Source organism: Tiliqua scincoides, chromosome 1 (assembly GCF_035046505.1).
Source record: "Tiliqua scincoides isolate rTilSci1 chromosome 1, rTilSci1.hap2, whole genome shotgun sequence".
Taxonomy (NCBI): Eukaryota; Metazoa; Chordata; class Lepidosauria; order Squamata; family Scincidae; genus Tiliqua; species Tiliqua scincoides.
Window position 1 is genome coordinate 79,840,058 of NC_089821.1, and position 25,787 is coordinate 79,865,844.

At 42.2% G+C, this 25,787-nt stretch overlaps 1 protein-coding gene across 2 annotated transcripts; it reads left to right on the forward strand.

Moving 5' to 3' along the window:
• SEC22A (SEC22 homolog A, vesicle trafficking protein) lies at positions 1-24,978 on the forward strand. Of its 2 annotated transcripts, XM_066611790.1 has the most exons (7): positions 9-114; positions 7,228-7,431; positions 10,095-10,258; positions 12,427-12,621; positions 15,238-15,356; positions 19,791-19,856; positions 21,867-24,978. In XM_066611790.1, exons 2-7 carry the CDS (start codon positions 7,250-7,252, stop codon positions 22,065-22,067), a joined length of 927 nt encoding a protein of 308 aa, XP_066467887.1. In that variant the 5' UTR covers positions 9-114; positions 7,228-7,249; the 3' UTR covers positions 22,068-24,978. The 2 variants fall into 2 exon arrangements, with proteins under 2 accessions (XP_066467889.1, XP_066467887.1); XM_066611792.1 differs by lacking the exons at positions 19,791-19,856; positions 21,867-24,978 and adding an exon at positions 15,635-15,808 and having other exon boundaries at positions 1-114.
• The last annotated feature ends 809 nt before the right edge of the window (positions 24,979-25,787 follow it).

Here is a 25,787-nt window from a genome sequence, read left to right on the forward strand (position 1 = left end):
CCACAGCTACCGAACGCGAGGTGTACGACGCGATAGTCCCCCAGAATGCAATGCGCGAGGCTTCCCAGCCGCTGGTCGGCGAGGCTTCTGATGCTGCCGCGTCGCTTGAACAAGGTATTTCCGACCCCCTCCTCCCCCGCGAGCGCGCTCGCGCCAGCCAGCCCCTCGTTGCCTAGCAACTGAGCCGGCTGCCTGCAAAGGCGCGGTCCCTTGCTCTGGGTCTGGGTACGTCTGCTGGGAGGAGGGAGGAGGCTTTCTTCCTGGGTCGCAGTGGGCCCTGGTGGAACCCGGTTGCCACGTTTCTGCGCTGGGGGAAGCAGCAGCGTTCCTCTGTGGCAGTCCCTGACCCAAGAGACAGGGGAGTGGCGCCTTCTGGGGTCCCCGTGGGGCTTCTGCGCCCCACAGGCTGCAGTTCAACAGGGGAAGGTCCTCGCCGTCCTTGGGCACCACATGCTAGGGAAGAGCCACACTTACTCTCCGTGCAGCAGCACAGGTGGCAGCTCTGCACTTACCTGCGTACTGGGTGCATGGAGGGCAGTGGCGCCCCTGGGCCTCTTCGCACCCAGGGTGTCCCTTTGTTTGCCACCCCCACCCCTGACACTGTAGGGCAGCCATTTTCAACCACTGTGCCTTGGCACACTAGTGTGCCATGAGTGATCCACAGGTGTGCCGCAGGACTTTGGGGGAAGACAATTTACGAGTATTAGTAGGGTCCCTGGGGATGTGAGCCCCCCACTGGCAGCATGGTGTGCCTTGCCCGTTGTCAGAAACCTAATGGTGTGCCTTGGCAATTTTGATGCCTTCTCAGTGTGCCACAAGATGAAAAAGGTTGAAAATCGCTGCTTTAGGGGTTGCGTCTTCTGCTTTGCTTCCTCCTCGTCCTCTCTCCCAGGTTTTGCTGAATGTTAAGGATTTGGGGGAAATGAGTACTGTCTATTTTTGCTCTCTCTATACTGATGTCTTTATGTACAAAAGCCATAGGTAGCAGTGTTGCTCATTGAAGTGGGGGAAACAGTTGAGTAATACCTTTAACCAGATAGCCCCCCCCCCCAATTACCAAGTGGTGGGGAAGTTTTTGTGTGCTCCAGAGGTTCTGATGAAGAGCTCAGGAGGAAGGGAAACCTTGCTCACCATTTTCTTATAATTTGGTTCAGTGGTTCTGAAACTTGTAGTGCTGGGAACCTTTAGAATATGAATCTGTCAGGACCCACTGGAAGTGACATCAAGATCGAAAGTGACATCATCAAGCAGGAACATTTTTAACAATCCTAGGCTGCAATCCTACCCACACTTACCCAGGAGTAAGTCGTCGTCATCATCATCGTCGTCGTCATCATCATCATCATCATCATCATCATCATCATCATCATTATTATTATTATTATTATTATTATTATTATTATTATTATTATATTAATAGTTATATACTACTTTTCAACAAAATTCTCACAAAGTGGTTTACAGAAAAAATCAAACTACTGCTGGCTCACTGTCCCAAATGGGCTCACAATCTAAAAAGATACAAAAGAACACCAGCAGACAGCCACTAGAAAAGACACTGCTAGGATGAGGAGGACCAGTTAGAGCCCAATCCTATGCTTGGCACCGCAGCTTCGTGCCACCGCGCACTGTCGCAAACATGCTGTAAGGCACATTGTGGTAGCTGTGAGGAAGAAATGTGCACTGTTCTTTCTCCCCCATGTATATCATGTATGGGAACTTTGGGGATGAAAGCATATAGAAATTGTTTGTTTTTTAATAAAATGCTTAGGAAATGAAATCTTGTTTCTCAACCTGTCCTGTTTGAGCTTCGAGAAGCTAATGAAAATTATTGTGTTGCACTGATTTAAATGGTTATTAAATAACCCACTGTGTGTGAGGTTGCAGCTATAGTACTCAAGTATGCTATTGGCAAATGTTACACTATAGTAGTGTATTGGAATTGCGGAAGATCTGGCAAGGAGGTAGGATGTGGTGTCAGCAGTGGCACCTTTAAGGGTTACGGCCTGGTCATTCAGCAGAGGGTGTGCTGCACAGCTGCAGCCACTTTGGCTGTCATGCCCAAGACCTGTGGAGGACCAATGTGCTGCTGTAGTGGCGGGAGGAGCTGCTGGCAGGAGAGGGGAGGAAGGAGGACCTCTGCAGGTGGAACAGGTGAGCTACCCTGGTGGTGGGGTCCAGCAGTACTGCAGGGCAGAACCAGGGTCATTTTTGGGGAAAGAAGGGGAGCTAATTAGCTGAAAGTGGGCATGATTCTCTAGGCAGAGCTTGGCCTTGGAATCTAGCAAAACAAGTAGTGGGATATAAGTCTTAGGGCTGTGGTTTTCAAACTTGCGGAGTACATCTTTGCAGGGGCGGGGGTGAGGCAGCAGGGGCAGGGAGAAGGCAAAAGCAGAAGCGGAGCGCGATCGCCCCACTCTCCCTGACCTGGGACACCCTGCAGGCACTCACGCAGGGCTCCCCATACACAGGGACGGCTGCTGCAGGAACTGGAGGGTGTACCCCAGTTGCTGCAGCCCCGTCAGAAGGGAAAGTGGAGTGATTGTGCTCCGCTTCCGGTTTTGTGGAGCAGGGCACGATCGCTCCACTTTCACTTTTCCTGACCTGGGGAGCTCTGCCGAAGGTTGCACAGGGCTCCCCGCACCCCTGGGAGGCTTGCAGGAGGCTTGGTCAAGTGCATCCAAATCTCTGCAGCCCCCCTGAGCGGCGCAATCCTGTGGATCGCACTGCTGTCTTCCCCCGTCTCCTGGCTGCCCCCACCCCTTAAGGGGGCAGAGGCCAGGACCCACAGTCTGGGGCGTTGCAATGCCCCAGTTTGAATACCACTGTCTTAGGCTATAGTTTCCCTTTACACCACCTTTTAATATCTTAAATATCTTTATCTTTAATATCTTAAATATCTATATTTAATATCTTAAATTTATACACCACCTTTAATATCTTAAAAGGGAATTTTTCCTTTCATTCATGAAACAGGAGGGGGAAGAGACTTGGTGAAAATGGATGCTGTTGTCCCAGCACTGATGTAGCTACTGTGTTCTGAAATAAAAGGACATCTATAATTATCTGGCTCATAGCCAGGACCTCAGATATCAGCAGTCTTGTCATTACAGCACATACTTTTCATAGTATTCTGGAATGATGATTACAATATCTAGTGATTCTAGAATAGGGATTTTCAACTTTTCTACAACAATATGTCCCCATATGCACCCTTTGCCAGAATGTTGAAATAATCACCATCACAAGTTCTGTTAGGTACCAGCATGATTCAAAAAGATATCAATAGTTTGGTTTTACTTTACATATGGATAGGTGGGAGCAGAAACCATTTAATTGATATTGATAATGATGATAGTTAATAATTAGAGGTGTTTGAAACTGTTATTTATTTTACTCAGAAATAAATGCATTATGTTCGGTAAGTGTAAGGCTGTAATCCTATCTTACTCACCAGAAACAAACACATCTATTAATAATCTAATCCAGGGGTGCCCAAATCCCGGCCCGGGGGCCACTTGCGGCCCTCAGAAGCTCCCAATCTGGCCCGCAGGGAACCCTCAGTCTCCAATGAGATTCTGGCCCTCCAGAGACTTGCTGGAGCCCACACTGGCCCAGCACAACTGCTGTGAGCATGAGGGCGACTGTTCGACCTCTTGTGTGAGCTGTGGGACGAGGGCTCCCTCCACTGCTTGTTTCATGTCTGTGATGCAGCAGCGGCAGCGAAGGAAAGGCTGGCCTTGCTTTGTGCAATGACTTGAGCTATTGCAAGACCTTCATTCAATCATATAGGTTCCATTTCTAATAAATTCATTTATGTAAATTTATTCAAATTTGAAATGTAAATTAATTCTTTTTTTTTCTCAGTGTCAGAAAGATGATGTGGCCCTCCTGCCAAAAAGTTTGGACACCCCTGACTAACAACAATTTTTAAAAATTGTTCAGAAATCAAGTCCCATTTCCCCATCATTTGGTTACCATACTCCCAGTTTAGAATCCCTACTCAAGAGATTTGTTCTAATCCCTACTCAAGAGATTTCCAATTGTAAACCAATTTCAAAGACTGGAGTCATTACTGAAATCAGCCATTTAAAGATGGCTCATCTCTTGAGTAGGGATTCTAACAACAGGGATTCTAAGGGTTGGCATAGAGTTAAGAGCCTCCGTGTGAGGCGAGCGGCCCAGTGCTTTGCTCCACTGGTCCTGCCTCCCTCCCACCCTGCTCCCTCTCCCCGGCACACCTCCTCCCTGCTTCCCCCCATGCCCACCTACCTCTCTGCTGTACAGCAGTCTGTGCAACCACTGAGCGGTAGAGCTCTGATGCTCCACTGGCACTAAGGTCTGCAAACGTGCACATTTGCGACAGTGTGCACCAGTGATGAGCTGGTGCGCACTACATAGGATTGGGCTGAGTCATCAGTTTGATTGCATACAAAACAAAGAAAGAGAGAGAGAAGTTTGTAGACTGTGGCAAGGCTTGCCAGGGATGAAGATTACCAGTCTATTTCTTTTGGGATGAAAGTGAAGAATTGCAGGAGTCATGGGGTGACCGTGCCAAGACTGCTGATTGTCCTATTTTAAAGTGAGACTTAAAAGACGGAAAGGGGGCTCTCAAGCAAACTCAGGGTCTTGGTAGTATTCTTAGCCTGAGGGAGGGAAGCAGGGCAAGAAAACCAGAGCAGCTCAAGAGAAGGGGCATGTTGCTAGATAGCTCACAAGGATAACTGTCTAGCCTAGGGGTGTCAAACATAAGGCCTGGGGGCTGGATGCGACCCACTGAAGCTTTTCATCTGGCCCTCAAGCTCTCAGCTGCTGAGCAGTGCTGAGGTAGCACTGCTGAAATGGCTGCCAGCATGATAATTGGGCTCTCCCATTTTGAAATATGATCAAGATTTGCATATTTTCTGTCATTTGCAACTAATAAGTTCCAAAGTGAGAAAAAAGTGCTTATTTCTGGTCATGACCTGCTTAATGACATCACTTCCTGCCTAATTACATCATTTCCAGCCCTTAGCAGGCAACATGAATGTTATTCGGCCCACTGTATGAAACGAGTTTGACACCCCTAACAACCCCTATATTGTTACAGTGGCTTCAGTTATGATTGGAGAGGAAAATGAAGCAGGTTTATTTATCTTTGATGCCTACTTGGTGTGCTGGTTATTGGCATTCTTGCTTGGAATGCGACGGAAACTGGATTGTGGCTGAACAGCACCAGCGGGTCAGTGAACAAGAGACTGAAAGCAAGTCAGAATGAAGACATTAGTGACCAACTTTTTAGAAAGCTATAAAGTTTTTCTAGATTCTGTGAATAGATTAAAAAACGACACAAAGATTATATGCTTGTAGGCAAGTTCTTACCATCCCACTACAAAAAGGAAAAGGGATGGGCAAGGAAGAAGAAAGCAAACAAACTTGGATATCAAAACTTACGTGACGATCCTTATCCCCTCTTGCATGTGACTCCCCCCCCCCCAATTATTTTTAGAGCTCACCTTGCTATATAGACTTATGTGTCAAAGTGCAGTTTACAAACACAGTTCTTACATGACTGCAAACTGCTTAGGAGCTAACACTGGTTAGAAGTGAGTTTGCAAACTGTGAATTGAGCTAATCATTGCCTCATTCCATGTATGAGTTTTAAGAGCACTCCTAGGGTAGTAGTTTGAGGCCCTATGAATAAGAAATGGACCGGGTGGAGGGCATGAACCGAGTGAATCTGACAGGCTTGTGCCCAAGGCTGCAGGATACCATCCCATGGTGAAGGCATCCCAAAGGGCTCTGTTTAGTAAACTTCACAATGCTTTTCTAGTTTTATGAGTATCTTAAGAGTTTAGAGCATTTCTTAATTATATTTTGGAATACTTTACAGAGGTCTGCCTGGCATGCATTTTAAAATGCCTACAATGAATTATTACTGTTGATATCTTTTGCATTATGGATGTTTTAATAAGCTCTTTTTGTTTTTCAAATATTGCAAAGTAGCATATAACTAATGGTTAGGAACAATATCCGGGCGTAAATATATTCTAGCAGTGTCACTGCTTTGTTTTAGAGAGGAATGATTTCCTTCTGCTTTGTTTTGTGTTCTGCCTCCTTGTATTGTACACTGAATTATTTCTAAAACTGCTCACTAAATACCATGTAGAGAATTCGTTTTTATCCGATCTCCTGGCAGCAGCTGGAACTGGAAGAAGTCCTTAGCCAATGTCATGCTGAAAGAGTACAACAGAGAAGCAAACAGTACAACCCATTGCACGCCCCAGTTAGGAACCCTGGGAGGATAAAAGGGTTCAAGCTGCTGCAGATTTACGCTGTACAGGAAGACCCCCATAGCCACAGATTTGGTTATTTGCTGATCCAGTGGCGCCTGTAACTCCCTCCCATATGCTCATTAATGTAATTTAGGATGCAATCCTAATGTTCCCTTTGGTTGGTGCAAGACCCTTGCACTGGCCCAGGAGGGTTGCAAACGTGCTGTAAGACATGTATGCGCCTCCTCAAGACTGGACTGGCGCAGGGACTTGCACTGACCTGTGTCGGCTGAATCCAGCCTCTGCGCCGACTTGAGTAGGGAGCCGTGTCGGCTGATGCAGGACTCTGGGTTGGGCAGGGTGGAAGCGTGAGGGAGGCGTTCTGGGGCGGGGGAGGGTGGGCGGGTGGGGAGTGGGCAGCAGGGCTGGAACCCAGCAGTTATGCTGGATCTGAACCCCCATTCCTGAGCAGCACAAAGCAACTGCAAGCCGCTCCGCTCTCCTTGGACTTATGCCACCTCTGGAGGTGACGCAAGTTCAAGGAGACCCATTGGGGCTGCAGTGGCTTACCCAGGGGTAAGGTGAAGAGTTTCCCCTTGCCTCCGGCTGAGCCATTTTGGCACCCTGTCTTGCACTGGATACTGCTCAGGCCTCCTGGCCTGCCTGTTCCAGCACAAGATAGGATTGCACTGTTAAAGGCTTACCCCAGTGAAAATGGTCTACAGGGTTGCTATAAGCATCCATATAAGCTTGTATGCTTATAGTGCCGCTAAGGCTGCCACCTAGCAGTCTGGACACTTGGAAAAACTAGGAGATTAACCCTCAGGAGCAAATTTGGTGGGCCTACAGGTGACTGAAGAAGAAAGGAACTAGGCAAAATTATACAAGTTTGTGGGATTCACTCCAACAGCTCTAGATACAGAAGATTTAAGAAAAAGTATATATTATTTTATAAGGTATGTTTCTGTTTTAGATTTTCCTTGAGTCTGCCGGCAATGTCCATGATCTTGTCTGCCTCAGTGGTCCGAGTGAGAGATGGACTCCCTCTTTCTGCCTCTACTGATTATGAGCAAAGTGCCGGTGTGCAGGAGTGCAGAAAGTACTTCAAAATCCTTGCAAAGAGACTTGCTCAGCTTCCAGATAGATGCACGTTGCAAGCAGGAGAATATAACATAAAGTAAGCCTCCGCTGGGAGTTGTGTATTTTTCTCTGCTACTCTGTACAATATTGTTGTTTCATATGAAATTGGTAACTGCTCTTAGAATGATAGTAGTGAGAACACAAAATAATCTTTGTGAAAAAAAAAGAATTGAGGTTGGCTTTAAACTTGAATATGATTTCAGTATGAGGGCAGTTAATTCAATCTCCTTTTGGTATTGCTTTACAAAGAGAAGAATATTGAAGTACAGGACAGCATTGCCATTCTTCTTGAATTTATAATAGGGTACTTTGATGTTTCATCATTTCATATGAAGTAGAACAGGGGTGTCCAAAGTTTTTGGCAGGAGGGCCACATCGTCTCTCTGACACTGTGTCGGGGACCGAGGGAAAAAAAGAATTAATTTACATTTAAAATTTGAATAAATTTACATAAGTTTACATAAATGAATTTATTAAAGATGAACTTATATGAATGAATGAAGGTCTTGCAATAGCTCAAGGCCTATAAAAGGCCTTGCACAAAGCAAGGCTTGCCTTTCCTTTGCTGCCACTGCTGCATCACAGATGTGAAACAGCAAGCAATAGAGGGAGCCCTCATACCACAGCTCATGCGAAAGGTCGAACAGTTGGCCGTCATGCTGAGAGCAGTAGCATCGGGCCAGTGTGGGCTCCAACAAATCTCAGGAGGGCCAGAGGCTCATTGGAGACTGGGGGCTCCCTGAGGGCCGCATTGAGAGGCCTCGAGGGCCACAAGTGGCCCCCGGGCCGGGGTTTGGGCACCCCTGAAGTAGAACATGTTGTGAAAACAAGACCCGGGCATGATGTGATGTTGCTGAAGCCCATTGGTGGCACCTCACCTGCATCTGCTGGCAATGTGGAGCCATTCTTGCCTACAGTTTTTCTTGACTTTCTGTTTGCTTCAAGATATTTTGTAGCATGAGACAACCAGATCGTTCTGTGACAAGTTGTCATCACTGTTAAAATTACACTATGACTTTTTTCTCTTGACATTTTGAGTGATGAAAATGTTAAGTGGGGAAATTAATATATTTCCAAATTGTTTTCTATAGCGTGAAATTGTTGCCATAATAGGTATTTGGTGCCCATGCCATTTTTTAGCACACTTATGCCTTGGCAGGCAAACTGCCAGTGCTGGGCAATGTTGTTGTTTTTTTCCTCCAACTGACTGTGATAGAATTGGCATGCATTGTGCACACCATCTGGATAGATGATATGACTTATGCATTATTATATGTGACAGTATTAACAAAGCCAAGGCCTAGATGTACAATGTATCTAATTTGTGTTTTTAAGAAAACTTTTAGTTCATTCCAACTCCCCCTTTTGTCTTCGTTGATACCTTATTTTGGAATGGCTCTTTTGAAAAAGAAAAAAAAAGATCTACAGAATTTGCTAAATATTCCTAAAAAATAAAGTTAAATTAGCATTGTACAAGGAACAGATCAAAACAGAATTCTGTGTTGCAAATGTACAAAATTGATATTCACAATGCGGAGTTAGATCATTGCTCTAATCAGCTTTACCACAAGCCTGTATGACTTTGACCTTATAAACAGACTTCCTTTGATCTTACTAAATCTTTTATGCTCTAATATCTTTTAAAAAATGATGGTAGCATGTGCACCATTTTATAAATTATTGGATTTACAGTATGTACCACAAATGGTTCCAGAGTTATTATTTTGAGTTGCTTGAGGAAACAGTGGATAAATGTAGTGTTTTAATGGAATGTTTAATAAATGAAGAGGTAAACATATGCCAAATTTCAATTAAGAAGGACATTTTCTAGCTTGTGATGACTTCCCTTAATGATATCTCTACATATTGATGAAGAAGCATTCATCCTAGGAAAATTTCATTCTCTGGCTCCTAAAGATAATTCTGATGAGTTATTCTTTTGCTTTTTGGAATGAAGCAGGTGTCAGGTTTTTCATAACTAATAAATAAAACTTTCCAAAGAAGAAGGTAGCCACATGTTGTACCTTCTACTTCTAGAAGGGTAAAGCACTGGTTCCCAGGTGTGCACCACAATGCCCTGGGGCATCGCAATGAGAGTACTACCTGCTGCATGGCATACTACCTGCCACCTGGCATCAAGATCATTGCGTGATCCCAAATACTGTGGAGCAGAGGCTCAGCGGGCTGACACTGCTTCCTCTGCTGGAAAGGCGCACCTATCCTGAGTCTCTTACCACTGTTTTCAGGGTTACTTTCTGGTCTATAACGCAGAAGTAACTTGTGGAGACATCATTGCTCCATTTGTCATTGCCACTTACTTCCGGGTGCCACATACTGTGTTTGCAGCACAGAAGACACTGCGATGGAAGTCAGTTTGGGAAGCGCTGGTGTAGTGGCATTCTTTCTCGGGTGATTTACAGTGTCTGTTACACAGCACGTTTATGTGCGCACAGAGAGAAACACACACATGTGCAACCTGGGTTAACATTTATTGATATAATGTTAATTGATCAAAAAATATTGCCTACCAGTAAATTTTCTTTTCCACCTGAAACAATGATAGTTTTTCATGAGTACTGACATAACATTATACCCATAGCAGTTTTTCTTGTTATGGCATATAGAGCGATGAAGCTGAGGATGTATGAATTTAATTTTGAAATGTTAAGCTGCTGCTACTTCTTCTTTTTTTAAATATAGTTTTATTAGTTCCCTGGGAGTGAGTTACATGATGCTATGCACTGAAAATTATCCTGGTGTCCTAGCCTTCTCCTTCCTGGATGAACTTCAAAAGGAGTTTATCACTACATACAACATGATGAAGACAAATACAGCTGTTAGGCCCTACTGTTTCATCGAGTTTGGTAAGGGAATGATTACTTTCTCCAATAACTGCTCTAGTTTTATTTATTAAATGTATAGCAAGTCTTTCTAGTTCAAGGGTGATTCACAAAGATTAGTGTGTTGTGTTGCATTCCTTATGTTTTCTGTAATTAGCTTAAAACAGTAAAATCTGTAGTAAAGATTTCAAACATAACCATCTTGAGACCCATAAAATATACTGTAACATAGAAATTCCTCTATGACAAGGGACTGACAAGATAAGAAGGCTTTCATGTACTTCTTAATACATTGGAGAGATGGGTTTTAGGACTTGTGCCTAGGAAGAGTATTTATGACATGTGGTGCTACAACTGAGAAGATCCTGTTTTGTGTAACTGCAAAGCGAACCTTTCATAGCAATAGAGTTAGCCTCTCCTTTGTGAGAGATTGTAAGACAAAAAGGGTGTCCTATTATATGGTGGGCCTTAGTGTTGTGTTGACACCCCCATTACCTGAGTTATGGTGAGCTACTTATGAATGCCTGTAGGAATGGGATCAGATGGCTTCTGTAAGGGTAAGTCGTCCCTTTTAGAATTCTTTGAAAAGCTGAACAGGCATGAGGATGCAGGTGAACCTTTGGGTATTATATAGCAAGACTTTCAGAAGGCATTTGACATGGTCCCTTCCCAAATGCTGCTGAGGAAACTCCACAGCCAGGGAATGAGAGGGCAGGTCCTCTTCTGGATTAGGAACTGGTTGAGGACCAGGAAACAGAGAGTGGGTGTCAATGGGCAATTTTCACAATGGAGAGAGGTGAAAAGTGAAGTGCCTTAAGGATCCCTGTTCATAAATGACCTGGAGACAGGGCTAAGCAGCGAGGTGGCCAAGTTTGCGGATGACACCAAATGTTTCTAAGTGTTGAAGACCAGAAGAGATTGTGAGGAGCTCCAGAAAGATCTTTCCAAACTGGGAAACTGGGCAGCAAAATGGCAGGTGCGTTTCAATGTAAGTAAGTGTAAAGTCACATACATTGGGGCAAAGAGTTGAAACTTTACATATAGGCTAACAGATGCTGAGCTGTCTGTGACAGATCAGGAGAGAGATCTTGGGGTCCTTGTGGACAGCTCAATGAAAGTGTCGACCCAATGTGCGGCAGCAGTGAAGAAGGCTAATTCCATGCTTGGGATCATTAGAAAAGGTGTTGAGAATAAGACGGCTAATATTATAATGCCGTTGTACAAATCAGTAGTAAGGTCACACCTGGAGTATTGTCTCCAGTTCTGGTTGCCACATCTCAAAAAGGATATAGTGGAAATGGAAAAGGTGCAGAAGACAGCAACCAAAATGATTACTGGGCTGGGGCACCTCCCTTATGAGGAAAGGCTACAGTGTTTGTGGCTTTTCAGTCTAGAAAAGAGACGCCTGAGGGAGGACATGATTGAGACATACAAAATTATGCAGGGGATGGATAGAGTAGATCAGGGGTGTCCAAAGTGTGTTGGGGGCCGTGGAAAAGAAGAATTAATTTACATTTAAAATTTGAATAAGTTTACATAAGTGAATATATTAAAGATGAACTTATATGAATGAATGAAGGTCTTGCAATAGCTCATGGCCTTTAAAAGGCCTTGCACAAAGCAAGGCCAGCCTTTCCTTTGTTGCCACTACTACATCACAGACGTGAAACAACAAGCAGTGGAGGTAGCCCTCATCCCACAGCTCACATGAGAGGTCAAACAGTTGCCCTCATGCGGAGAGCAGTTGCGTCGGGCCAGTGTGGGCTCCAACAAATCTCCGGAGGGCCAGAGGCTCATTGGAGACTGGGAGCTCCTTGAGGGAGCTTATGTTACAGAAAATAATAGGCTTGAGTTCCAAACTTTTTTTGTAAGAATATTTTTTTAATTGCATGAAAAACTGAACTGAATGCAATGCATTAATTAGCCATACTTTGTGGCTTGCCAATGCATAAGACATTATTCATAATTAGATTTCAAGCGCTTAATTTTTTGGGTGCTGCAAAATTAATTAGCCTATGATATATTAGTTATAAAGCAGCAACAGTATTAAAATGTTTCAAGATAGATGTTAGACTTTCAAATAATGAATTTAGGTGTGCGTATCTGTGACATATATTGCCCATAAAGCCATGGGATCTCAAATGATTTTATTAACCAAATGTCTTTGGGGGTTTTGTGTTAACTTTATGCAGATAATTTCATTCAGAAGACCAAGCAGAGATATAATAACCCACGGTCCCTGTCGACAAAGATAAACCTTGCCGATATGCAGACAGAAATCAGGCTGAGACCACCGTATCAAATTTCTTTGTCTGAATTGGGTTCACCTAATGGATTTCCACATGTATCCCTTCCAGAATATAATGGTACTGGGAAAATATCTACAGGTAAGTTTCTTGTTCTAAGTATAGTTATCCTTAGATGGTCCCAGACATTGAACCATTTGCTTCTTGTAATTCCTAAATCTTGCTAACACTGTCTGAATAAGAAATAGCATAATATGTTACTGTTGGTGCAGTCAACAAAGTTCGGTACTTGCACATTAGCAAAAACTCAATGCAAACTTGATCACTATAGAAAATGTGGTGCAGTGGCTAGAATGCTGGGCTTGCCTGCAGGAAACAACAATGTCCTCTTGTCCCATTCAACAGTGAACCTTTCCAAATTCTCGTGGAAATTGGCATCCTTTTAAAGCCTGGTCCATTTTGTTGACTCTGACATTTTCGGTATAGCATGGAACTATTTTCTGAAACGGAATGTAATGATTTGTCTACAAAACATTTTCTCTCCTATCAGCTAATTTGGAATTACATTTTAAGCTAGGCACAAATTAGTTGCAGTAAAACACTAAACATGTCCCTTACAGAATTTGGAAACAATGATGTTCTGACAGTTCAGTTCCCTTCTCCTGAGGAAATTCCCTTTGTCACTTCTGAGGTTTTTCTGACTTCACGAACTGCCTTAGAGAGCCTTTTTCTGCTGCAGCTGTTCAGTGCGAACCATGCAGAGTGACACCCCTCTCTATTAATGTTCCAGCTCATTAACTTCATTGTTGGCACCTTAACACTTCACTGATTTAGACAGAATGATTTAAATATGGTTCAGTAACCTTATTGTTGCTCTCTCTGTGTTGCCTAGACTACTGTGGATTTTGGCTTGTTTTTTTCATATTTGGTTTCTGTCACTTGTTGTGGGCTAGCACCGTAATAGCTTGTACACATATCCACTATGAATTGGCAGCCATTTGTGTATACTGTTGGCTCTTCAGAAGCACAGATGAATGCCTGCAAAAAAGTTTGTTAGCCCCCCCTTTTTATCATCAGTGTGGTCAGCAAGGAAACAATACATTAGACGCCTGCATGGATAGAGCAACAGGCCAGTACTCAGCTGTCATTTTGAAATTTTCGTATGTCTGGTAGCCTACCTCTAGTTTGTCTTCACAATGCCCTCTTTATCAAATTCACTGAAGTTGCAGTTCTGAGCTTACTTACTTGAGAATAAACATGTTTGGATCAGTTGGACTTCATTGTAATTAAACATGCAGAGGATCAACAAAGGAGTTGTTGATTAAGGTGCTTGAAATAGTGGAAATGGATAAGCCCAGAATGTGCGCAGAAGAAACTGACATCTTTTGCTGGTGATTTAGGAGATTAATAGTTTTTGTTCAATTAAAATACTAATTATGGTTGTATTATTTTGGAATGATTTTTTTCCTTTTGGTAGTATTTGGTGTAGTTGAAACTATTAACACACACACAATTTTTTTTTGTTAAGTTGTCAAGGATGTTCGAACAAATTTAGGATATTATTTAGGATATATTCCTCATGAGGAAGCTACTTGAATAAGGTGGCTATGCCATACCCTCCAAACTAGATTCATTCGGGCAAAACTAATGCCATTTTTGATTTCAGCACTCCAAATACACCAAAGAAAAGGTCTAACTTTTACAACAGCAAAATGTATGTAGGCCTGTATAATAGGATGGGGCTGTAATCCTCCGTGTACTTATTTAAGGGTGAGCTTTACTGAACTGAGAGGGATTCTGAGTATTTGTTTCTGAGTAAACATTTAGTATTGGCTATAAATCACTCTTTAGATCTGTTAGTTGTGCTTTTGTGGAAAGAAAACAAACATTGATAGCCGTATTTCAAGAGTGTCGATTAACTACCCAGTAGCTAATTGTGGACTAATTTGCCAGCTACCTCTTTGTTTTCTTGTTAGTTTAGTGACTTAGGGTACAATCCTAACCCCTTATGTCAGTGCCCTTCCCATAAGGGCAATCCCCACCCCAGCAGTGTCTTTTCTAGTGGCTGCCTGCTGATGTTCTTTTGCATCTTTTTAGATTGTGAGCCCTTTGGGACAGGGAGCCTTTAGTTGTTTGATTTTTTTCTCTGTAAACCGCTTTGTGAACTTTTTGTTGAAAAGCGGTATATAAATACTGTTAATAATGATAATGATAATAACAATAATGCAGCTCTGAGTTAAGGGAACAAACATTCTCTTACTTTGAGGAGGCCTCTGTGAGTCATACCCAACTGCAGGATGCACTGCATGTCCCATTGGCACTGCTATGCCAGTGCTGGAAAGTACTGACATAAGGGGTTAGGATTGCGCCCTTACAGTACTGACCAGTTTGGATATGTTAACTCCAAATCATTTAAACCAGGCTCAGTAAACAGCCAGTTTTAGCTTAAGCAAAATATAATTTTTTTTCAGGGTGTTATGAAAACCTGTGCCTTACTGTGCTTTGGTTTTTATTCATATTTATGTTCTAAGGAATACAGCAATTGCTGCTGTTCATTTTTATTGAAACAAAAATAGAGAGTTGCACCACAGCAATGCTTGCTGGATTGTGCAGTCTGTTAAGCTTAGATGGTTTCTCACTAAGTTATGTGATTGTGAACAGGAGGGGGGCACTGAAAAATAGAATTAATGTTGTTCCCCTAAACATTAAGAAAACTGTCTTTAATATTTATAGTGTTTTCTTCTCTTTGCCTTCTAGCCCCTCACCTGCGACTGCAACCTGTGACGCTCTCGGGCATTGTTTCCTTTGTACTCAGTCTTTTATGTGGGGCTCTGAATCTAATCCGTGGTTTTCATGCTGTAGAGAGTCTTCTGCAGGTACTGTAACAATGTTAATGAATTTATAGAAGAAGGAAATCAATCTGGAAGAATTTTGTAGAATGGTTTTTAAGGCATTCTTTCAGTAGCTTACAGAGAGGAAAATCACAACTTCATTCTGTTAATGCTCCACAGTGTAGGGAAATTTGTGGTCTGCAGGCTAACTCAGGCCCCGTCTGACCCCCTTTTTTTCTTACCAGGTCTAATAATCTGCATGAAATATCTGTCTCTTTCTGCCCTGTTTCAAACTTGATTTTTCTCTCCCACCTTCTTTACAGGAAAACTGGGCAGCAGAGAAATCCAGAATGGGCTGTGCAGAGAAGGGAGATTTTAATAAGTTTCTCTCCGAGCTGATCTACCGTATATATAAGTATCTCATGGATAAGTCCAGGGCAAGTTTTAAGCCAAACATCTTGGAATTAGCTATGACTCAGGGTTAAGTTGAGGTTAAAACTTAGGGGTGTCTTTGAATTTGTAGATGATTTTGCCTGATTTTACCCAAGCCTGAAAAACAACTTACCAGTAATTGTTCTGAAGCAGCACAAACACAGAGATGTTCTCCAAACAGAAAGCAAGGTGAAGGCTTATGGGAGTTCTAGGCTTTGTGAGAAGAACAGATCTGCCCTCTGTATCTGTGGATTTGAGACCACAGATTTCTCACAGTTTCACTATCCTTGGGTCCTGAACCTGCAGGGTCAGCCCAACGTGGACCCTCCAGAGGCAACTGAAGCTATGCTCCGGTCACCCCCGGAGGGTATTCTGAGTTCTTTGGAGGCCTTCAGGAGGCCTTAGAAGGTCATTTCCTATTTTTGGGAGGAAACTGGAAGTTATGTTTAAGGCTTGCATGAGGCCTGTGGAGGCTTCCCTGGGCCTCGGAAGGCCTAATTAGGGCCTAAAGCTTCACTTCTACTTTTCCCTGAAAACCGAAGTGACCTTCTAAGGCGTCAGCATGGCTCCCATCATCTCCAGAGGGTTACAGGTGCCTAGATCTGTGGATTTCATTGTCTATGGATTTCAGCATCAATGGGGGTTCCAGGAACTGAATTCCCACAGATAACACAGGACATCTGTACAGTACTTCCATAGCAGCAGTCATCATAAAGCCAACAAGTCCCATAAGCACCTTTACCCTGCTTCCTGTTTGGAGACTTAGCTCTGTGTTTGTGCTGCTTCAGGACAAGGTAAAAAGGCTCCTTTTTTCCTGCTTAGGCTATCCTGTAGCTCCTGTAGATCAGAACAGGTTAGTTCTGTAGCTCCCCACTTTGCCAAGCAGCTTTTCTCAAAAGCCAAGAAGGCTTTACTGCATTGACCTGTGTATAAGTTGACACCGTTTTTCAGGGTCAATTTCAAGGTTCTTGTTTTCATCTCTGTTGTGGGAATCCCAGTATCAATTCCCATCTCATCTTCTAAGTTTATAAAAGCCACAGTGAGTGAAACAGAGTTGAAAATTGTGGCTCCTAATCTAATTCTAAATTATATCCTTTCTAACTCCAGAGTTTTTCCCCTTTTTCTCTGCATGGCTTAATTTGAACTCATCAGGACAGGCTTTGGAAACTGGTTTCAGTACCAGGCTGCATTTCTAGATCGTGACATTTTATAAAGAATGGAGTGTATTTGAACGTGTGCAGAGGTTCTTTTTCTCATCACTGAATAACAACTGTCAGTTCCCACACATCTAGGATTAGGGTAAAGACTGTTTCCCTAAATGTGTTCTTTTTCTAGGCAGTTTTGAGCCTAGGCACACTTTCTTCTTGTTAGAAACAAAGCATTTACTCTGTTATACTGTGGAAGCTGAGCTATTTTTGGGAAGCCATTCCCTGCGAGCCTCACGTTCCCCATATCCCATGTTCTGATTCCCAAATGATTGTGGCAGGGGATGGAGAGTGGTATAACAGCTCCATTATAGCTATTAGATAGCACATGGCAGGTTGTGAAAAAAATACTTTGTAGTAGCAATGTATTACCTTTCCTCCTTCCAGTTCTTCTAAAATTGACTTACAGTGAGCTCAGCTATTCCCACACTCCAATGCAGCAGTAGTTGGACTCTCAAAGACAATCAAAGTTAAACTGAACTCTGATGGAGGACTGGAATCTGATGGTATATGTCTTCTCTCCCCACTTCCCTGATGCCTGGCACTGCTACCACATAGTTGGGAGCACTGAGAAAAATACATTTTCCAACATTCCTGGAAACCTCTCTCAAGAGATAAGATGGGGGGGGGAACATCTTTCACTGTTAGCCCTGTCACAGCAGTTACAACTGGTCAGTGGGACAAATTAGGAAGGAAGTCATCTTTACTTCTAATTATAATTTGAGCCTGAAATGAATTTTGTGATCACAAGTGCTGACCTTGTGCTTGCAGTGAACATTATGAGTTGATAAGAATTATGAGCCAAGGACATCTCTAGTTCAAAATAGGTCTCTCCTGCCTTGAGGCCATAGGGCAGAATTTACAGGGTTGCACTGCAAATTAGTAACTAAAAGTTCCCATCACTTTATTACTGTTTCTTTTCATTTGGGGACTTGTCTAAAATTATTTTTAGTGAAATTCAAAATGAGTTTATAAGTCATTTTGAAGTTGAAGGGTACTAAATGTATATGTGAATGTTTCAGCAACTCCTCATTTGTGCTTGCAGTGGTTTTGTGAAAGGAGGTGTTACCTTCATAAAATTCATGGTGTCACTTTGCAACATTCCACTGGGTGTGTCACAGGAAGACTTTATATTGATGTTTATTCTGTAATTATCACTGAATTACAGTTAGAATGTACACTTCCCCAGTTGCTGTAGAAGAATTTTCTGCAAGTCAAATCTTCATTTCCCACATAGTGCTTTCCCTTTTGAAATCCTCCTTCATACCCTTCAGTTTCCCTTGTACATAAAGGAAAAGATAGGAAAAGTTTCTGTTAGCAATAACATGCCACCTGTGTGCAGAGTGTCTTGTGTAATGTGCTCGTAACATGTGAAAGAGCCCTACATAGTTTGTAGAGTGGACTGGAACTTAAGAGTTTCCTAGGCCCACGGCTCTGGTCCACACCGATGTATCACCCTATAGCTGTTAAAAGAAAATTGAAATAAAATACTTAGCTTTCTTTCAGAAGAATTCCAGTGCCATCTGTACAGCTGATGAATGGAATAAATACCGACTCAAGGCTGTTCTTTATCTTTTCTTTTTAATTTAAGGAGCATAGCCCCCCCTGATGGATTTGTTGTGTTTTGCATGGTTTCCAATGAATAAAGGCACTCTGTGCAAGGACCAAATTAGATGTGATGGTGACAGATTAAAAAAAAAAAAGCTCTGTAGCAATTGCATATAAAGTGGAGATTCTCAGTGTATCTATGCCCCAGTTTTAAGAGCAAAAGTGGTGGATGAGTGCTAAAGCTTCCTCTCATCACAGGCAAACTACACCACAAACTGTCTTCCAGCTTTGATTTTCTTCTTGCAAGGTGCTAATACTGAACCAGCTGGGGGGACGCAAATGCAGGGAGGCAAGCTACAGATAGTTAGAGGGTTTAGCACCCCTTAGTTGTATTCTCCTTTTGCCTTTAAAATTGGGTTCTCACCACTCTTTATATGTGATTGCTGCAAGGAGAGGTCTGTTTGCATTCTGGGGACCAGTGTAAGTAAAAGCAAAGCAGTGTATCAGTATCAGTAGGCTGAACCAAGTGTCTACACGGTCACTGGATTTTTGCTAAATAAATTTACAGTAGACATCTCATCAGTTGTTTAACTTTTATTGTTACTACTAGCGTTTCCCTGTCTTTTGTATATGATGATAGCAGTACTAAGAGCTTGGCAGATGTTGGGACTAGTTATATAACTTTGGGCACTATTACAGGTTCCCTGATCCATGTTCTAGAAAGTGGATGCCTATCCAAATGCATGCTTCATTGAAAGCAATGCAGTGTAGCAGCTGAACGGCATCCAGTTTACACCTGTGATTCCAATCCAGAAAAGAACTTGTACTTGGGGAAGGTGCTTCTGTGGTCTCCCTCTCAGGACTGCAGAGAGAATAGGCAAGGCTCGTAACATCAAGGTTTTGAAACGATCATGAGGCTGACTGTAAGGCTCAACATAGCAAAGACATGATGTGTTTCTGAGCAAGAGCTTCTAATTCTTTTGAAACTGATCTTTGTTAAAACTTGATCCAAACCTCTGTCTGGCAGTTGTAGTCTCTGGAGATCATGCTGGACAATACAGTAAGTCAGTCAGTCAGAATATTTTTTCTGTGATATTTGGCTACATTCTACCTACCCGACCTTTCCAATTTGATAACCAAGTGAGGCTTGCTTATAGCTTCTGTTGCTTAGTTTAATACAACTGCATGTATTTCTGAATTATATGGTGGGATCCAGAGGGCTACTTCTGACATTCCTAAGAGTTTGGGCATGACCAGTAATGTTTTTATTTAGATTTATTTATTTGTTTTGCAGAGTGATGGAGAAGACTTCAGTTATATTATTGCCTTTTTCCTTGGCACAGCTGCTTGTTTATATCAGGTAAGATAGGCCTCTTAACTGTTTAAAGAATCTTCAACTATGACTAAGGGTTCAATCCTATCCACACTGTCCTGAGAGTAAGCCTTATTAAATACGAGACTTAATTTCTGAGTAGACTTACATAGCATTGTGCTGTAAGTTGTGTTTTGTCCAACCTGTGAACAAAGGCAGTGACACATGCATTTATATAATTGGTTAATACAGTTCTTTTCTGAGTTCCGATGACAACGGTTGAATAGTAATGTATAAATCTCTTACGGTTGTTGTCTTGCTTGAAATACCTGTTGAAGGCAAGAAGTAGATGGGTGATGGGTTGTAACTGAAGGCACTCCTCCCAAGGACTGAGAGTTTGGCTGCCAATATTATCAGAACAGATTATCATTATGTAAGTCATGGTTTTTGGAAAATTGAAAGTGGTTTGGTCTAATGGGAACCACTTTGCAAATTCATTTACCACAGGAACATATCAAGACAAGACAAGAAAACTTTATTGGGATATTCAAAATACAGAGTAAAACAAAAGATAGGATGGAGGGATGCATGAATCAGACAATTCACCTGCAGCCTTAACCAACCAGATCTTAGTACATAGACTCAACTATGAGTGTATGAAGAAACTGTGATTTAGATAAAATTGGTGTTTTATTTTGGCAGTTAAGGGACATAATGTAGATGGTTGCTTGCTTTTTTTTTTTTGCCAAAGTTTCTTATCATCTGCAAGAACCTAGGTGGTTTTATTTGTTACATTTGTGCCTTGCCTTTCCTCCAAATAACTCAGTGAGGTGTGTGTGGTACTTATTTTTAGCGAAGGCTCCAAGAAGACCACCTACTATTGTTTTATGAATGCTGGCAATGAGTATACTGTGACCCCTGTATCTGCTCTCCCCCCCCTCCCCTGCAGCGTCCTCTGAGCACAGCAGAGACTGTGAACGTCTTCCAGGCTTCCCCGGGCCTCCTAATAAGGCATTAAAAATGTCACTTCCATTTTTTTTGTAAAACCTGCCTGCGCAGGTTATGTACACTGTGGTTGTGCAAGAACAATTGGGGAGGCACTAATTATGCATAAACTATGTTCTGTATCCAGTGTAGGGTTTTCTGAATTCCCATAGCTGAGTTCTGTAGCTATGCAGCTACGTTATCTGAAACTACAGTACAGAAGTCAATGGCAGTTATAATGCTTACTGACTTGTTTTATCATGATGTCACCTGCCTTGAGTTCCTGAAGGGAGGAAGGTGGAGAATTTTTTTAAAAATAATATTAGATGTGCCATTGGCCAGTCTTAGTGATCATAAGTGTACATATGACTGGCTATCTCCAAATGACCAACTTTTTTTTTCACTGTATCTAAAACAAAATTTGCTATCTAGAACAATACCCCACTAACATATTAGCTGGTTTAGTGTTTGATGTTCTCTGTGAGAAACCATGCTGTGATTTCAACTACTACACTTTTGTTTTTTATATCTTCACAATTTAGAGCATTAATCTAAAAGCATCTAAAAGGTGGATGCATTATGTAAAATAGCTTTCTTGTTGCTATCACTCAGACGAATAATCTGAACTGAAAGTGGGCATTCTAGGTTTTCAGAATCATCTACATACTACTGTAGCACCTATTGTTCCTAAGTTTAGAGGTTTGGAGTAATTGTAAGGCTAGAAATAACTTTCAAGTTATTTGGTAAAACTTGCCCAAAAACCTCACCCTGCTGTCTGTCATGTCCAGATTATAGTGTGTGACAAGTAAAGAGCAGTAAAAGAAATCTACATTGTTTTATAGGCTAACATGAATGACAGATTTGTTTTCAAAATAGTGCCCCAAGCCATTTCACAAAACTGCTTAAGTGTTAGGCAAGACGATGGAACCATCTGCAGTTTTTGGCCTTTGTGGGTGGTTGTTTACATCTGGAATGCGGGTTTGTATCCCTTTGGTTTATCTTTGTTCCTGACATAGAAATTGGATTAGGTCCCAGGAGTGCCTCATAACTCTAATGATTTTCTTTTCTTTGCAGTGTTATCTCTTTGTATATTGCACAGGCTGGCGAAACATCAAATCCTTCTTAACATTTGGCTTAATCTGCCTCTGCAACATGTATCTCTATGAACTGCGTAACCTCTGGCAGATCTTTTTTCATGTGACTGTAGGTGCTTTTGCAACGTTACAGATCTGGCTGAGGCAACCACAGGGAAAGTCGCCTGATTACAACGTGTGATGGTTGTCCTCTGTAAGTCTCAAGACAAGCTTGAGCCAAGCCATATTCCCCTTGGGAATGAAATGCTTTTCTGCCAGAGAGATACTTCCCATACTCTGGGACATTGGCATCAAAATTCTTCCTCAAAGGAGAACTCAGACAAGTTTGGGGACTAATTGGGGTTCAAATGAGACCCCCCACTGTGCAAGAGAATGTACCCCAACAACAAACAAGAAGTTTGGAAGACAGCATGAAAAACTCCACATTCAGAACTATGAGAAAGGCAAGGATGTGTATTGGACTTGTTCTGCATATCAAGTGATTTCTCTGATCCCAAACTAGTTTTGCCTTTGTGAGGCAGTAGAAAAGGCTGAAATAAAAGGATGGCATTGCATAATAACAAACTGTTCAGTATGAATGAATTCCTAAATGCTAGATTATTGGATTCCACATAAATTTAATGGTGTGTGTCTGCATTTCCTTAATTAAAACTTAACCCGGAAACCATCTGTTCATGGGGATTAGCTCCTGGGCCCCAAAGGGCTGCCATCTAGTGCTGAGTTAATTATGAATTGCCTCTCTCTCTCTCTCTCTCTCTCTCTCTCTCTCTCGTGCATAATTTGCTTTGAAAGAGTTTTAGAAAGTGACCTTTTCTCTCCATGTAAATAACATCAACCACATTATATTTTCATTCCCTTGATCTTTTGCTTGAAGAATGAAGAGGAGTTTGCTAGTTGCCGAGGAAAGAGGGAGAAACTGCACTTTGGAGAGGATTTTACTTTTAATGCATGATATGATGCAAGGACAGAAATCTAGTCTAATGCAGGCAGTTGACAAGCCTGATTAGGAAAAGATCTCTAGCAATTTCAGTTTGAATGCAATTATTACAAAATCTATTTTCGTTAACACAAGAAACAGATGGTTTTCAATCACTACAGTCTGTTGTAGGAGAAGTGCATTGCCCAAGATATTGGATGAGCAATCAACAGTTTTAGCCAGTGGAATGCAGCCAGTGGAATGTTGTTCAGAATATTTATATACTGTTTTTCAACAAAAAGTAGTTCACAAAGCAGTTTATATAGCTAAATAAATCAGCAAATGTTTCCCTGTTCCCAAATGGCTCAAAATCTTTAAAAAGATGCAGAAGTGACACTAGTAGCAAGCATTGGAAAAAAATGCCCCACTGGGGGAAGGAGTTGCTCTCTCCCACTAAATACAAGAGGCTACCACTTTAAAAGGTGCCCTTTTGCCCAGTAGTAGACTGTTTCACGAGGGAAATACTGACAACTACTCATTTTTCACTAAAAGTACAAACTGATCATTCTGAATTTTAACTTCTTCATGCAAAAAATGAAGTAAGAATTTAAGAAGAGGAATACTGTATCTTAGACACGCTTGAGACTTCATACCTACGTTTTGCTAGATCGTCCCATGTGCTACGAACACTTGAGAAGAACCTCCTTATGTCTTTCTAGTCTTCAAAAATATTTTGGTGGTGTATGAGGATACTAGCAGCTGGGGCAGGGAACCTCCTGTTGTTGCCACTCACAGATACCCCAAGTCAAATAAATGATTAGGAAGCTTCTTTGCCATTACCAAGAAGTCAAGGAATGCACGGAAGATGTTCATAAAGTGTAACATGGGACTGGTTGCAGGAAAAGGACAGAGAAAAGTGTCAAAGCCATTGAACATTCATCCATGGGTTGAAAAATTGCACAATCCGTTCTTGATCATTAGGCATTAGTTTCTAAAAGATACTCTTGAAAGACAGGTGGTAGAACAGTGGTGTGAAAAATGTTCTCCTTCAGGTAAAACATTCCACATCAAATTCATGGCAAAGGTTTTGGAGGCAGCTGCATGCTCAGTTCACACAAGGCACTGGCCAGGTCTGTGGACCTGCTCACCATCTCTCTGTGCAAGCTGAGCTGTGCCCTCTAATGCATCCAATATTCCCCTGCCTCTGTACATTGCAGAAAAGATTTAGAGTGGTTGGTAGCCCATCATTTGGATAGTCTTTTGCTCCATTATTTATCTTATTGAGGAACCTCTGATAAACGTCCAAAAAAAGGGTCCTCCCAGCATTGTCGACTGAAAGGTCTGTATCTGACAGTATGAAATATCTTGCATTTATTGGTGATTTGGTTAGTGTATTTTAGTTGAGGCATTGATTGCCTTAAAAGATAAATCTCAGCTTCTTTAGACATCATCTACAAAGAAAACATAGTTATAGTTTCATGTAAAGTGATACTAAAGTGAAAAGCCTGGGTACTGAAAAAGTGGATAGAAACATACTCTGCCACTGGCCAGAGGACCAAGGCCTACTGGGAGTTTGCACCCCTTGTTTTCTAGTAAGATCACTATTGCAATGGCAAAGATCAACTTAACTTTCCCACTGTTCAGTAGAGCAGAGGTTCTTAGCCTTTTTATGGACCCCCCCCCCAATACATTGCTCAATGTGTTCCTATTAGGCATCAGTCAATAGTCAATCAGTCACCTTCAAAAGGTGTCAATAACTTGGTTTTGCGTTATGTATGGATGGTTAAGGAACAATGTCTCAATAATGGTGATAGTAATATGATACCTTAACAATTAAAAAAAATTGTTTACAGATCAAGTTCCATACTCTGATCATTTGGTTCCCATACCACCTAGGAGCATAGAATACCCTTCAGAATACCCACCCTAGAGAATTGAATAGCTGCAGAAAGCTTCCTTCCCCTTCCCACCCCTACCTGAAAGAACTCCACTCCAATGGCCAGTTGCTCTGGAACTGGAGAAACAAATGAAAGCATACTCTGGCCTCTGCCATCAGCCCAAAGTCTAAGGGGCTGCTGGGTTGTTTTCTTTTGCAAGCTGTTTTAGAGATCATTTTGATGGATATGTTTGATAAAGAAATAAAATCAAGTACCATATACATAGGTGATTACATAAATAACCATAATTTCAGATTTTGATTCTTGCAGAACAGAATTTTGGATTTCACAAAGACTAGATATGTCTCACACCACTTTGGGTAAGTTGCATATTTGTATAAGTACTTTTCATACTGCCTTACCATTTTAGTTTGATCTGACTACCTATATTTAGGTGAGAGAATCTGGGCATTAAAGGAAAGACTACTAGCCCAATGTCCAAATAACACCAGGTTGTCTTTGTAATTCTGAAAGGGAAATTCTCATGGGGGCCATATAGAATCTTCAGATCGCTTTTCATTAGGTGTTACAAAGCAGTGATGTCCGACAACAAAAATTACTGGTGTGTGTAGCCATAATTTCCCATAATGACTAACACTGTTCTGGTTTGAAAAGTTTATTTCTCATTAAAATTTGCTAATTAATGCTACTGAAATCCCAACAAGCAACATAAGCTGTGCAAGAGCTATACTGCTAAGGGTGTAATCCTAACCTGCAGTTATGCTGGCAGAACAACAGAAGCACAGGTGCAACTGTAGGTACACTGACGGAGTGGTGCCATAACCATCCAGCATACCACAGGTGCCGGCGCAAATTCCTCCTGGGAGCTGGGCCAGTGCAACTTGGGTGAAGTGCTGCGCTGACACAGGAAGCCTGGTGCAAGGGCCGTTCCGAGAGTGTGCTGGGGGCATGCCAGGGGTGTATGCTGTATACCGGGACATATGGTGTATACCGGGAGCATGCTGCAGAGCCATACCCAAACCTCCATTTCGCGGGCAGACATGCCCCCCCCCGATACTGACAGTCACTGTGCCACCCATGGAGATGG

Bases quoted from the DNA above. Each gene is read 5' to 3' on its own strand.
- SEC22A (XM_066611790.1), top strand. From the start codon at position 7,250: ATGTCCATGATCTTGTCTGCCTCAGTGGTCCGAGTGAGAGATGGACTC. The intron at 12,622-15,237 runs GTAAGTTTCTTG...TTTGCCTTCTAG, and splicing joins TACTGGGAAAATATCTACAG to CCCCTCACCTGCGACTGCAA. The intron at 19,857-21,866 runs GTAAGATAGGCC...TTTTCTTTGCAG, and splicing joins CAGCTGCTTGTTTATATCAG to TGTTATCTCTTTGTATATTG.